This window comes from Canis lupus, chromosome 21 (assembly GCF_048164855.1).
Source record: "Canis lupus baileyi chromosome 21, mCanLup2.hap1, whole genome shotgun sequence".
Taxonomy (NCBI): domain Eukaryota; kingdom Metazoa; phylum Chordata; class Mammalia; order Carnivora; family Canidae; genus Canis; species Canis lupus.
In genome coordinates this window covers 6,006,504-6,021,624 of record NC_132858.1, presented here as the reverse complement: position 1 = coordinate 6,021,624, position 15,121 = coordinate 6,006,504, and the positions used below count along the sequence as shown (strand labels likewise).

The 15,121-nt window shown below is 58.9% G+C and overlaps 2 protein-coding genes across 2 annotated transcripts; both read left to right on the top strand.

The window, feature by feature from the left end:
* The first annotated feature begins 2,888 nt into the window (after nt 1–2,888).
* Nucleotides 2,889–5,631, top strand: LOC140613587 (aldehyde dehydrogenase family 3 member B1-like). The gene is given in 9 exon segments (XM_072792023.1): nt 2,889–3,053; nt 3,442–3,552; nt 3,769–3,889; nt 4,065–4,150; nt 4,274–4,355; nt 4,586–4,793; nt 4,795–4,930; nt 5,290–5,448; nt 5,578–5,631. Coding segments are annotated over 9 exon segments (1,119 nt in total). The 5' UTR covers nt 2,889–2,891.
* A 16-nt stretch (nt 5,632–5,647) lies between these two features.
* On the top strand, nt 5,648–9,931 carry ACY3 (aminoacylase 3). Its single transcript, XM_072792022.1, is given in 9 exon segments — nt 5,648–5,655; nt 5,723–5,807; nt 6,266–6,438; nt 6,679–6,775; nt 6,883–6,932; nt 6,934–6,986; nt 7,157–7,230; nt 7,233–7,286; nt 9,560–9,931. Coding segments are annotated over 9 exon segments (906 nt in total). The 3' UTR covers nt 9,872–9,931.
* The last annotated feature ends 5,190 nt before the right edge of the window (nt 9,932–15,121 follow it).

Below are 15,121 nucleotides of genomic sequence, written 5' to 3'. Positions count from 1 at the left end.
CAGGAGGCAGCTTCTGCTAGGTCACCCCCAAGGTTACTCCACTGCCAGGCATGGGCACAGGAATCTGGTAGGAGCCAGGACGATTGGCAGTCCGCAGAGGCAGGGGTGAGTGCATCTGGAAGCAGAATGTCAGGCAAAGAAGGCAAAGATGTCACAAGGGATCCAGGGTTTGAGCCCACACTGGGGTATGTGGGGCCCTGGAGTCCAGGGCCAGCAGTATGGGGGAGTGAAATGTGGGGCCACAGGGCCAGGGACCAGGACCCAGGAGCTGGCTCAGCTCAGGGAGGGGGGCACTCACTGTCCTGCTCTGGCTGTACCAGTTCTTTTTTTTTTTTTTTTAGATTTTATTTATTTATTCATGAGACACACAGAGAGAGGCAGAAACACAGGCAGAGGGAGAAGCAAGCTCCATGGAGGGAGCCCGACGTGGGACCCGATCCCAGGACCATGCCCTGAGTCGAAGGCAGATGTTCAACCACTGAGCCACCCAGGTGCCTCTGTACCAATTCTGACTGGATTTCACACCCCCCCTGACAGGGTCCTGGGAACACCCTCAAAGGAACCCTCCCTCTGGGGCCTGTAAAGGGGACAGACCCCATCCTCCCTCAAGGAGCTCGTAGGCTGGGGCGCCTAGGTGGCTCAGTCAGTTAAGGGTCTGTCTTCAGCTCAGGTCATGATCCCGGGGTCCCAGGATTGAGCCCCACATCAGTCTCCCTGCTCTTGGTGCGGAGTCTGCCCTCGTGCTCTCTCTCTCTCATAAATAAATAAATAAAATCTTAAAAAAAAAAAAAAAAAGGAGCCCCTAAGCTGGGAGAAGAGGCAGTGTGTGGACAGACCAGGACCAGCCAGATGTCACTGTCACCATCACCGGGGCTGTGACGGGGAAGGCTGGGCAGTCGGGAGAGGGAAAGCAGAGAGCTGCTTGGGAAGCGAGGCCAGATCTGAGTCTTTGGTTTAGGGCTGTAAAAGTGACACTTACTGTTTATTTCTGTTTCTGAAAGTATTGCAGTCTCACTGTGGAACATCTGGAAGCTACAGAAAGATGCTAGGAAGCCAATTAAAGAAGCACAGGGCATACACTGGTGCAGGGACTCAGCGCTGCAGGGGAGGGTCTCTGGGCCATGCGGACTGGGGCTGAAGCCACCATACAGCAGCCGTCAGGAGGACAAATCAGGCCATCTCCCACCCCAGAACCTCAGTTTCCTCACCCTTACGATGGGGTAATAAGCCCTTGACGCTTCGAAGACATAGGTGATGCCTGCCAAGCAGTCAGCTCCAGGCACCAGCTGTGTTTCCATCTAGCCCTGCTCTGCGGTGTGCTCACCACCCACGGACTAAGTCCCAGCCCCCTGTGGGAAGGCCCTGCCTAGCTGGGTCTTGCTTCTGTTCCTCTGTCCGGAACACCTGCCCTCTGAGAGTCTGCCCCTGCCCCTCTCCTGCTGCAGTGGGAGCCCGCTGGCAGGGTGTCTGGTGAGCCTGTGCGCCTGTGGCCCACCGACTTATGTTTTCAGTATCATTGTTCTCCCTGTGTCTAGACCTCAAGGTCTGTGAGGACTGGCCAGGTCTGCTAGGGTCACTTACATGGCCCAGGCCCAACCAAAGCCTGGACTGGTAAACAGCCAGGGACTTCTTGTCTGCAAACCTTGGGTCCTTACCCCCTGCAGTGGGCAGGCAAGGATGCAGCTTGGATGAGAAGCAGCTGGCCAGCTCCAACCTCTCTGGGCACACCCCCACTCAGCTCTGCTTCCTCATTTGTTGGGCAACAGTGGGACTGGACCTGGGGATCTGGCCATGGACAAGCAGAGTCTGAGGTTGTCCTCGGGCACTCCAGGTGTGCACAGTGAGGACACACTTCACCTGGGAAAGGTATGACTGAGCTGGGGCCAGGGTCTTGGGATAGACCCCTGGGTACCACAACTCATCCCAGACTCCTCTCCTCTGGCGCTTGATTCAGGGCTGAGGGTTTTGGCCCTAGAGAGGTACTAGGGAACCACGGACAGAGTTAGAGCAGGACTGATAGGACCAGGACAGAGAAAACTGGATGAGGGAGGGTGATGCTGGCACTCCAGGTAGTGCTTTGGGGCACCCAGGGAACCTGAAGGTGCTCCAGGCCAACTCTGGGACTGCAGATGAGCACCCTGCTCCTCTGATGAGCTTCAAGTAAACAGGCGGGGGCCCGGGGGAATGTGGGGGCCCCACCCGGATCTCCTGCCATGGCTGATGGCAGCATGGAGGCACCCCTGCCCCCCACTGTCCTCTGCTCCTCCAATACTGGGACTGGTGACAGGGGCATAGACAGAGGAGGCCACTGCCCAGGCCACCCAGCACCCCAAGCCACCACCAGCCAGCCTGGCTTCCCCAGGCGGTGCCCCCCAGGCGAGGGGCAGGAGGCACAGTGCGTTCTGCGTCTGGACTATCCCCCAGCGGTGGCCATGGTGGCTGTTGGTGGACTGTCCCTCCACTCATCAAACTTCCCGGTTACTCCACGCAGGCCTGGCAGGGACGAGGGCTGCCCCATCTCCAGGAGGGGCACCAGAGTGGGACGGGGGCCATGCCTTGGGGCTAATTTCTGTGCGGGAGGAAGAAGCGAGGTCCCCTGGCTGCTGGCCTACCCCTAGGGGCTGGGGTAGCTGGTCCCGAGCCCACACCCTGTCCTGCACCCACCTCAAGGCCTAGGGTCTCCTGTTGCCTGGCCGAGGGGAAGGGACTATTTTGTGTTTGTGTGTGTGTGTGTGTGTGTGTGTGTGTGTAGGGGGGCAGCCCTGTCCCTCGGGGGCTCCACGTGAGGCCTCAGAGGAGTGTCTGTGAGCCCACACAGGCACAGTCAGGGGTGCGGGGAGACTGCCTGGGAAGGCGAGGCGCCCCATCCATGCCACCCCCCTCCCCGCAGGATGGACCCCTTGGCGGACACCCTGCGGCGGCTGCGGGAGGCCTTCAGCGCGGGGCGGACGAGGTCCCCCGAGTTCAGGGCTGCGCAGCTCAAGGGCCTGGGCCGCTTCCTGCAAGAAAACAAGCAGCTTCTGCAGGAGGCGCTGGCGCAGGACCTGCACAAGGTGGGCGGGGGAGGGGGCCGGGGGCTGGCTGTGCTGCCAATTCATTCCTATTTCACAGACCCCTTCGTGGCGTGGCATGTGTGACAGCATTCACTCGTCCAAACCTGTGAGGCACGGTCCCCATGTTACTGAGGGGAAACTGAGGTGTGGGGGGGTGAAGACATTTGCCCAAGATCCCACAGCAAGGATGTGGCAGTGCGGGGTGGAGGCCAGGCCACCCGTCCCGGGGTCTATGCTCCTCACGGCTCACAGTGCAGTTCCCAGGGGCTGTGCTGCTGCTGGAGACTATCTCCTTTATCCCAGGGTCAGGACTCTTGGGGACCCCAAGCACTAAATACCCTCCCTGCTCTGTCCCAGGCCTGACCCATGAATTCCATCTCCACTGCAGTCAGTCTTTGAGGCTGAAACATCTGAGCTCCTCATGTGCCAGAATGAGGTTGACCTGGCGCTCAAGAATCTGCACAACTGGATGAAGGATGAGCCTGTGGCCAAGAACCTGGTGAGTCAGCTGGCTGGGGCCGGGGCCAGTGCCAGGGACAGTGCCCAGCAGCAGCTCCCGCCCAGGCATCTTCACCACCCCTGACCCACAGCGAGTCTCTGACTTCCTGGAGATCTCTGTGTCATGAGCACGCCACAACACAGGCACCTTGAGGCCCCTGGGGGGCGGCTTTGGGGTGATCCCCAGCAGCACCTTACCATGTGTCCTGTGCTGCAGTTCACGCAGCTGGACTCGGCCTTCATCCAGAAGGAGCCCTTCGGCCTGGTGCTCATCATCGCGCCCTGGAACTACCCCATGAACCTGCCGCTGGTGTCCCTGGTGGGTGCCCTGGCCACAGGTGAGGAGAGAGTTCTGAGCCCCATGTCTGCCCAGCCTGGTAGCCCTTCCCAAAGGGAGCCCCCTCAAATTCCCTTATGTGGTGCCCCAGCCTCTGGCACATTCCTTGGATCTCCGCCCTGGGTGGGTGTGGGCATACTGGCCTCTCCCCACGCCATGCCCCTCTGTTCCTGCAGGGAACTGTGTGGTGTTGAAGCCATCAGAATTAAGTAAGAGCACGGAGAAGGTCCTGGCTGAGGTCCTGCCCCAATACCTGGACCAGGTGAGGATGACCCTGCCCCATCAGCACCCAGGGCCCCTACACCCCTGACCCTGTCACAGCTGGGGAGGTCCAGCTGTCTCCAGGGCCTGAAGTGTCCCTTGAAACACCTGTCCTGCCTTGCAGAGCTGCTTTGCCGTGGTGCTGGGAGGGCCCCAGGAGACCCGGCAGCTGCTAGAACACAAGTTTGACTACATCTTCTTCCCTGGTGAGGGTGGTGGCCTCAACCAGTGTCCTGGGGGGGGAAGGCTGTGGAGGGAGAGGTGATGGCCAGCAGTGGGGGGGCACTCCAGATGCTCAGCCCCTGCGCCTTGAGAGAGGAATGCTGGGGCAGCAGGGCCTAGGGCAGGTCCCAGCAGACAAGTTAGAGTGGGACAGAGGAGGTGGCTGCCTGGACCATCTGGTTGAGCATGTGGGGGTCAACTCCCACATTCCCAGGGAGCCCCCGGGTGGGCAGGATCGTCATGACCGCCGCCGCCAAGCACCTGACGCCCGTCACGCTGGAGCTGGGGGGCAAGAACCCCTGCTACGTGGACGACGACTGCGACCCCCAGACCGTGGCCAACCGCGTGGCCTGGTTCCGCTACTTCAACTGCGGCCAGACGTGCGTGGCGCCCGACTACGCCCTGTGCAGCCCCCACACGCGGGGGCGCCATCACCCGCTTCTACGGCGACGACCCGCGGCGCTCCCCGAGCCTGGGCCGCGTCCGGCGGCTGCGGGGCCTGCTGGGCTGCGGCCGCGTGGCCATCGGCGGCCAGAGCAACAGGACGAGCGCTCCATCGGTGAGGGGCCCCCGCCCCGCCCGGCCCAGAGAGCAGGGCCCCGTCTTCCTAAACCACGCAAAAGCTCTGTGTGGGCAAGCAGAGGCCCTGGAGGGAGGTGGGGGCAGCGCAGAGCTGGGACCTGACAGGCAGAGCCAGGCTGGCCACGGTGGGGCCTGTGCGCCATCGCAGGCACTGGCCGCCCTCACTGCCACTTCTGGCAGTCACGGTCTCCCCTCCATGTGCAAAGTGCTCACGGGGACACAGCTCAGTAGAGGATGGGAACAGGGAGGTCCCTCTGCTCCCCGTGCAATGGTCGGAGACCCAAGCCCTCTTCCTTTGATGATGAGCCTCCACCTGGCCTCTTCTGCCGCCCCCAGGTAGTGACCCAGATGCTCCATCAGACCAGCAGCGGCATTGTCGGAAGCAACCAGGGCTTCATTCACCTGACTCTGTCGACCTTGCCGCTGGGGAGCGTTGATGAGCCCTGCCCTCCTCTAGAGCCCCCACCCCGACCCCCACCCCCAAGCCTGGGGTTGGTACTCCCATCCTGGGAGGGCCCAGTTTTCCCTTGACTCTCTGTTCTACCTTGATCCAGGCCCTGGACTTCTCAAAGCCTCGGTTTTCTTATCTGCAAAATGACTCTTTGAGTGGCTTGGCTTTCCCAGAGCTCCCTGCCAGCTGTGGGCTGCTGCTACGGCTGGGTGGGCTGCCGGCCTTAGGCCCTCACCTCCGTGCATGCACAGGTAACAGTGGCATAGGAAGATACCATGGCAAGTTCTCCTTTGACACCTTCTCCCACCACCGTGCCAGCCTGCTCTCCTCATCGGGCCTGGAGAAGCTCAACGAACTCCACTACCCGCCCTACACTGCCCACAGCCAGAAGCTGATAACCTGGGTCTTGGGCTCCCACAGGTGCGCCCTTCTGTGAGCTCCCTGGGCACCTCCAACGCCCTACCCCACCACCCCTCTCTCGATACACAAGTGTTCAGTGGTCCCTGAAAGGTAGGTGTCCTGTCCAGGAGTGCAAAGATCATATTCTTGAGGCTTTGTCTCAACAGATCCCTGGCTAGTCAGGACCTCTGGGCCTCTGATCCAGCAGTTTTCAGAGCCAAAGTCCTCTCTGCAGCCTCCCTACAGATTCACTGACCCTCTGCTTGGATGTGTCTGGTGATGGAGCTCTTATGGTTAGAAAGGACTCACTTGTATCAGATCTACAATTAGGCTCCCAGGATACAGGGCCATTCCTTTTCCTTTTTTAATAGCAAGGGAGGGGATGGGAAGCCAGGGTGGGGAAGCAGTCCATGGGTGGGAGCTGCTGGAGAGGGGACCCAAGATCGAGCTATGGCCTGAGAGCTGAGCCAGCTACTGGGGCCCAAGGCCTCAGGCAGGGTGATCAACTTTGCCCTTGATCCACACACCACTGCAGCCAGCATGGGCACCTGTCTCATCACAGAAGCTGTCCACAAGGTCTCTGCCATGCACCTGTGCCACTACCTTCTGGTGGCCCTGCCCCCTCAGAGGACAAAGTGAGGGATGGGGGTAGGGGGCATCCAGTGCCTCCTCAGCTTGGTTTCCCTTCCCTGGGCTCCCTTCGCTGGGGCCTGCCACCTGTAGATGCTTCAAGCCCTCTGGTCCCTTCCTTCCCCGCTTTTGCCAGAGGGTGGAGAAAGTTGGGCTGTGATGGGTGGTGCCCCGGTGCTCCCTCCATGCCCTCCCCAAGCCTCCCAAGGTGGCCTGGGGCTCTGCACACCTCCGTTGCCCCTCAGCGGCAGGACCCCTGCCCAGTCTTTCTGTACCAGCTGCCAGGGGAGAAGAGTTACACCCAAGGAAGTAATGGGTGGGCTGGGACCTCAGGATGACTGGGTGAGGGGGCGGGGCCTAGAAGGGCGAGGCCAGATGATGGGCAAGGTCAGGGCCTGGGGGTCAGAGCCCTCCTCTCTGGGACACCCTCCTGAGCCCTCCCCTCCCAGTCCCCAGCCCTGGATCTGGGACCCCAGCCTCAGGGCCCGCTGCAGGCAGACCATGAGGACCCTGGTTGCCGAAGTCCTGGACTTTATTGAGCTCTTCAATCAGGGTGAGACTGTTGGGATTTGGGGAGAAACTGAGGCCTAGAGAGGCGAAGGCCAGGCCCAGGGGCTAGGGAGCCAGGTTCACGTTTGGGCTGAGACCACCCACCAGCCCTGGGTGGCCCCCATGGCCCTTTCTGCCCTGGGCCTGGAGGGAGGGACAGACTCACTCACCCAGTCTTGGGCACAAGCATGGCCTTTCCTGCTTTTGAGATGGAAGCAAACAGAACCGTGGGCAGCGTGGACTTCGCATGCGCACCGAGTCTGGGGACCTGGCAGGCACCAAGCATCCTCAGCTGCCGGGGTGTGTGCTGTGGTGGGGAGACTCCTGGGTCACAGCTTGGGTATCAGAGGAAACTGAGCCCCAGAGGGAGGGATCCCAGGTGCCTCCCACAGGGTCATTGGGATCAGAACACGCCCTGCCCCTACTGCCTCCCAGGAAGCCCACAACCAGCCTGGCCCTCGGGCCACAGGGATCTGCAGAGGGCAGGGGGGGGAGGTCCCCAAAGCCTGGATGAGCCTCCCCGAGGCCACAGAAGGCCGAGGGCGAGGCTGTGGGGCGGCCACCGCCCAGTTCACCTGCTTGGAGGCACAAATACGGAACCCTCTCTGTTTCCCAATTAATTCCTCGAGCGTCCCTCTGCAGGTTAGGGAATCGAGCAAGTCCTTCTGCAGACCTCGTCCCGAATGTTGCGGGGATCTGACGATCCTGCCGCGACCCCCGGAGGGAGGAGGAGATGGGGCCGAGCGCGCCGCCCACCGGCTCCGCCTGCCGCCACGTGGGGTCGCTGTAGGGCAAGGTGCAAGCTCCCCGCCCCTGGGGCCCTGGTGTCCTGCAGCGTCCAGGCGGCAGGGCTGCCACGCTGGGGGCCCAGCCCTAGCTTCTTTAGTAACCGTTTCCCCAACTGGCCTTGGGGGGCGGGAGAGACCTGGGGGCGGGCACATACTCTGTTGGCACCAGCCCTCCCCAGGCCGCCGCAGAGACCTGCCCCTGAGCCCCGTGGGGAGCCACGAGCCCTCCTTCAAAGATGAGTCCTTGTGGGCCAGCGGGGTCCTCTCCAGCCAGTGGGAACCCCCTCAGTATCACAGATGACCAAATGTAACACCTCTGCAAGGGTGGGTCTCTGTCCCAGGGGCCTCCACCTCCTTCCTCCACTGCCCCGTCCATCCCTGCAGGGGACAGCCGAGCCCCCAGCCCTGGGAATGGCCTGGCCTGGGGGTGACCCAGCAAGCTGACCCGGCATGTGCTGAGGGCACAGCGGAGCTAGGCACAAAAGAGAAAGAAATATTGCAAAGAATTTGACATTTCAAAAATTGTTCAAAGAACCAAGTTAACAATTGTAGGAAAAATCAGAACTTCGATTTTTTTGCTCTTATTACAGCTTCGTGTTTTATTTTGAGGTGTTCTCTTACTTGTAACAGCGTTGTGGTGGGCTGGGCACCATCTTTTCAGTGTTTAGGGCTGGGGTTATCTTCCTGGAAGGTGCTAAGCCGTGGCAATTATTGTGAGTGATTTCTTCCACAATAATTTATTTTTATTATTTGTTATTATTTATTTTTAAAGATTTTTTAAAATTTATTTATTCATGTGAGACACACAGAGAGAGGCAGAGACATAGGCAGAGGGAGAAGCAGGCTCCAGGCAGGGAGCCGGATGTGGGACTTGATCCCAGGACTCTGGGATCACGCCCTGAGCCTAAGGCAGATGCTTAACCACTGAGCCATTCAGGCACCCCAATTTTTATTTTTTATTTATTTGACAGTGAGAAGGAGCACAAGTGGGTGGGGCAGAGGGAGAGAAACTCAAGCCCACTCGATGTTGAGGGCGGAGCCTGATGTGGGGCTCCATCTCAAGGCCCTGAGATCATGACCTGAGCCCAAACCAAGAGCTGGCCACTTAACCAACTGCACCACCCAAGTGCCCCTGATTTCTCCCACAATTTAAAACTATGATAAACTTTTATATTATATTTACTATGTGTCAGACACTGTTAGTTGTTTAATTGAAACCTCAGGGTGATAGGAGAAGATATTATAGTTCCGATTATAGGGGATCCCTGGGTGGTGCAGCGGTTTGGCGCCTGCCTTTGGCCCAGGGCGCGATCCTGGAGACCCAGGATCGAGTCCCACTTCGGGCTCCCTGCATGGAGCCTGCTTCTCCCTCTGCCTCTCTCTCTCCCCACCGTGTGTGACTATCAAAAATAAATAAAAATTAAAAAAATATATATAGTTCCGATTTTACAGACAAGGAAGCTGAGGAACGGAGAGGTTAAGTGACTTGCCCAAGGTCACATAGCTAGCAAGGATTTGAACCCAGGCTTTACTACCTATGCCCTTAACGCTAGGCTACACTTCCACAACGGCAACTGTCATTCTAAGGCAACTTGCGTCTCCATTTCTAAACACAGAGCCAGTTGGCATCTCAGCAGACAGCGTGTGGCATCAACTGAGGAAGTAGAACAGTGACTGGGCAAGGCCATAAGTGAGAGGCTCCTTGGGCAGTGCCTGCTGGGGTCACACACCCCCAGCGGTCAGGGCAGAGGTGGGCCCCAGCAACCTTGGTCTGCGGCTCTCTTCCCAGGCCCAAGACTCCCAGCCGCTGCTGCCCGGGATGCCCATCTCCCAGATGTTCAGTGATGAAGATGTGCTCTCTGAGGGGGAGTCCACTGTGTACCCCGTGTTCATCAATGAGGCCGCCTACTATGAGAACGGCATGGCTGTCATCCAGATTGAGAAGCTCCCACTCTGTGCCTGCCCTGCCGGTGTTGGCCCTCACCCCCACCTCAGGGCCCTAACCCCCACCCAGATCCACCCAGCCTCAGCTCTCCCATCCGAACAATGTGTCCTGAGCCACAGTCCTGAGTCCAGGGGCCCCCTTTGCCACCCGCTATAATACCATGTTTCTTGCTATGCCCCATACCTCCGTGCCTCAGTTTCTCTATAAAATGGAAGATGTGTGGGGTTAATGATTCATATCCTCTGTCCTGCATGGTCCCTCTGTGACCTCAGGATCTGGGGCAGGTCTACCCCAGGGTGGTTCCAGGGGGAGGATCCCACTTGTAGAAAAACTGTGCTGGAGACAACAGAGCCCACCCCCACCCCCACCCCCACCAACCCACCAGGGCCAGAGAGTCAGTCTGAGAGGGCAGAAGCATGTGCCCATGTGTATGCACACATGTGTGGGTGACCATGCGTGTGCCTGCCTGGGTGTTGTGTGTGTGTGACCTTTAGCAAGTCACACACATGCATTCCAAGAGCTTCAGTACCTTGGGCGTCCTTCTCGGGGGGATCTCTATGTGGCTGGGCACACAGCCCAGACGTGCATTTCCAATGTGCAATGTGCCCATGAGGGCTCAGGGGGAGTCAGGGCTGGGGAAGGGGTGGGATAGCCCATCCAGGGGTAGGGGAAGTCCGACCAGGGAGGCTGGAACTACTCAGCGCTCCAGGAGGAAGCAGGCACAAGGTCTGCTGCTGGGGTCCCCTCAGTCCTGATCCAGGCACTCTGCAGGGCATCCACGCAGGCCAAACTGGACACAACTTGACAGCTTCCACAGCAACCTGAGCCTCACAGGGTGCCTGGGGGGCCCAGAGCTCCGTGCATGGGCGGTATCACTCCCCAGCCCCTCTGCACCCCTGCCTGGCCCATCCATCTCCCTGCGGCCACAGCTGCCATGTGGCCTCCTGCTATTGAACAGTGAGATGAGAAGGTGTGAAGGATATGAGGACACCAGGGACAGGCTGGCAGGCAAGATGGATGAGGGGGCAGGGGGGCCAGCAGGCGCCTCCGGCAGGAAGGGCAGGCCAGCCATAGAGGAGGTTGTGCAGAGGGGCGAGCCTGTGTGCATGGTGTATGTGCAAGAGAGAGCATGTATATCCATGCACACAGGAGCTTGTGCATCCGTGCACACGAGTGATTGTGGGCATCAGGCCTAGAGCTCATCTGTGTGCATGTGGGTCGGCATGTCAGTGTGCTCAAATACTGTGAGGGGGTGTTTCCCATCACACAGATCAGAGCTGCATGCAAGCACGCACACACACACAACACACACACACACACACACACACACACAATCAGTAGCCTCCAGAACCGCGGGCCAGCCCACTCCGGGGAGCCTCGGCTGAGGGGGTGCCCCCCAGGATTGGTGCGAATCTCCCAAGCCCCCCCCACCATCTCTCCCCTCTCCCACTGGCCCCACCGTGGATCCTGGGACAGTGCGGCATGGCTGGCCACACCCCACTGGGTGGCCCCTGAATGCTGTTGGGACCCTCACAAGCACAGAGAACCGCACCCCCCACCCCGATCTTGCCCCACAGCAAACTCCAAAACTGGGCATGGCTCTGCACCAGGGGTCCACCCATCTCTCCCAGCTCGGCAGGCAGGGATCTGGGGTGTAGGAGACCAAGGCAGGGTCTTGGTCCCTAAGCTGAAGGGAGGAGAGGTCTACCCCCTGGCATGAGGCTCCAGGGGGAGCCGGGGTGTCATCGTGGAGAAAAGCAGCCCCCCTGACCCTTGGTCGCTCCATGCCCACTCCCAGGTATGGGCCTCTGCCTGCCCCACGTCCCCAGTGGAGATGTGTTGGGGGGCTGTTTAGCCTGCCTTGGGGACCCAAGTCAAGTATGCAGAGCACAGCTGAGGTGCTGTCGCCTAGTGCTGCCCTGGGGGCTGGAATACCCACTCCCAGAGAGGGCTAGCTTGGGGTCTAGCCTGATAACCCTCCTTGGGCCATATGGCAGGGATGAAATGGCCAAACAGCATTATCAATTGATAGCAACCAATTTGGGGGTAGCCCCGCCCCTCTTGCCTTTCTGACCAGTGATCTGTGTGTCCCCTAATGGCCAGCCCAGACAAGCAGGGGCAGCCTGGAGAAGGTGCCTGGTCAGGCTGGATAGAGCACACAGACCTTGGGCAGAGCAGACACCTGCCCCGGTGACCCCTGACCTGGGCCGGGCTCCCACCCTGTGGGGACTACGCAGGCACTGTCAGTCAGGATAGAAACAGCGCACCACTGTCCATCCCAGATAGGAGAGAGTATGCACTTACTACAGTTGGGGAAACCGAGGCACAGAGACTGTCAGGAATCCAGCAGCATTGCACAGCTCATGAGTCAGAGCATGGGCAAGCCCCAGCTTCCTGCCACCCAGTCCAGGGGCTCCACCTCTGCCAGCACTTGCTGGTGCTGCCCCCTTGTGTTTGCTGCCCCAGTTTCCGGGCCACGCCACACCAGCAACCCCAGGTCAGGGATGGGGTCCCAGTGAGAGGGCACCACCTCTGCCATCCAGCCCTCAAGCTCCTGTGGCTTCCGAGGCCTCCCCAGCTGCCCTCAGGCCCTGTAGGCACCGAGCCCCTCCTGTCACAGGGCCTGGGCCCCAGCAGGTCCTCAAGATGGGCCCCCACCCTGCGCCTGGGTCCATTGATTGGGAGGGCTGGGGGTCTCCGAGCTGGGGAACGGAGGGAGCCAGGAGAGAGGGCCGGGAGGGGGAGAGGAGGCTTTGCAACGTCAGAGCCTTCTTCCCACCTGCCCTCCTCCCACACAGCACACGCCTGGAGCTGGACAAGCCCAGCCAGCAGCCTCGTGCAGTCCATTCTGAGTGGGGTTTGGACAAGGGGCCCTGCATACCCCCAGAACCGGGGGCCCCCTCCGCAGAGACCCGGTGCCTGGCTCCGGTGGAGAAGCGGGACCTGAGTGATCGCTCGGAGGGAAGGACGGCCCTGCAGAACGGAGCTGTGCCGCTGATTGGGCCGGGACACCAGGAGGGGCTGACCATCCTCCCAGCGGGCAGGGCCCCCTTGGGTGGCAGCGGCAGCCGGCCCTCCTCCGGGAACCAACGTCCAGGCTGTCCCCATGGCAGGTATGGTGCAGGCAGCCAAGGTGGCCCGGTGGCTGGGCTCAGGCTCCAGGGTGAACGGGGCAGGGCAGGGACCAGGTGTGGGGACCAAAGAAATCCCTCTGGGCCCGGGTTCTAGGCAGGAGGATGGGGCAGGGGCTCCCCACATTGAGTCTCAGATCCCACCAGGGCAGGGTTGATGGGCTCACCCGGGTACAAATATGGGGGGTACTGACAGGTGGGGTAATGGAGTCATTTCTAGAAAGGGAAAGCCTTCTTAGGCATGGATGACCCTGAGCCTGTCCCCTCCCCTCTCTGGGCCTCACCCATTGAGTATCGAGGTGGGGGGCCAGACAAGAAACCTCTAATTTCCCCTTCAGACCTGACTCCATGCTTGTGGGAAATTGTCAAATCCTGACCCCAAGGGAAGGGACAGGCCCTTCCTGGGTTCCTGAGAGCACTCAGGGGTGGCACGTTGACCTAGAGGGGCAGGGGATGGGTGACCAGCCTGCAAAGGCCCCAGGCCCAGGGAAGCCATGAGCCTCTCCCTTGGGACCCACAGGATCCTGGAGCTGGTGCTAGCTACGTGGATGGTGGATCTGCACAGGGCAGCTGAACAATGGCCTGTCTGATGGCCTGGTCCGGGTGGTGGGGGCCATCAACCCATCCTCCTTTCATGCCTTTCTGGGGGACGCACACCTAGTGTGGCCCATCCCCTCTCAGAGAGACCCACCCATTCCCAGACTCCCGAACTCCTGGGGGCTTTAGTGAGGTGTCACCTTTCATTTGAAGTCCTCAGGGCTGCTAAATATGGGGCCACCAGCCCTGAGCCCCACACTCAGATGAGGCACCTACTGTGTGCCAGCCCTGGCCAGGCGCTGCCCAACTGTTAGCTCATGACACGTATACCACCCCAGGAATCTCCTTCCACCCATCTGTCTGTCCATCCATTCGACACCAAAATCCACATCTGCCCAGGGGATCTCAGTTTTACCAGGCTCTAGGCCCTTTGGGGGCTGCTACAGACTAATAGTCTGTTTTTCAGGATTTTTTTTTTCTGGTTTTAATTTTTATATTGTGGTAAAAGGTACAGAACATAAAAATTTCCATTTTAGCCATTTTTTAAGTGGACATTCTGATGGCATTAAGTACATCCACACTGCTGTGCACTCATCACCTCCATCCACCTCTAGAACTTTTGCATCTTGCAAAACTGCAACTCTGTCTGCATTCAACGCTCACTCTCCCTCCCGTGGTCTCCGCCCCTGGCAACCACCATGCTACTCCTGGTGGATGAATCTGAGGATTCTAGGGACCTCTTATAAATGGAATCACACAGGATTTGTCCTTTTGTGTCTATCTGGCTTATTTCACTTGGCATAACGTCCTCAAGGTCCATGCATGCTGTAGCATACTGCAGAATGTCCTTCCTTTTTAAGGAGGAATAATATTCCATTGTCTGGATAGACCATACTATGCTCATCCATCCTTTCATCAGCGGACACTTGAGGTGCTTCCACCTTCTGGCTATTGGGATTAATGCTGCTGTGAACACTCAGGTACACATATCTGTTAGGGTCCTTGCTCCCAGAAATGGAATTGCTGGATCATACAGAAATTTTATTTTCCAGCAGCCGCACCTTTTTACATCTGGCCAGCAATGCACAGGGCTCCAACTTCTCCACGTCCACACCAACACTTGTTTTTGTTTGGTTGTTCCTTTTTGTTTCGTTTTTGGTAATAACCATCCTTACAGACGTAAAGTAGTATCTCATTGTAGTTAAGTTTGTTTTTTTTTAAGAGTAGAAGGTGGCAAAACTTTTGGCCAAGGCTTGTGCCAGGATTGTACATTAAAAAAAATGGCATTTTGGGGACACTTGGGTGGATCCTGGGGGCCTAGGATCGAGTCCTGCATCCGGTTCTCTGCAGGGAGCCTGCTTCTCCCTCTGCCCATGTCTCTGCCTCTCTCTATGTGTCTCTCATGAATAAACAAAATCATTTTTTTAAATGGCATTTTTAGGAAAACGTGAGGAGGCCAGAGCAGGAAGACATTAGGATGGGCTGCCAGAGTTAGAGTTTGGGCAGGTTTTTGAAGTCAGACATGGGTGAGGGTCTCCAGTGGTGATTCCAGGATCTCCTCTCGGCTCAGATCTCCTGGAGCAGCACTGGGCAGCGGGGTCCCCACGGAGCTAAGACGCTCATCCCCAACTCCCACAACCTCACATATCCTATCATGCATAACAGGGGTCCTTTTTAAAGGGTCTGCTGTGTGCCAGGCACTGCATGCGTCGTCCTCACAAATCCTCACGTTGACCCT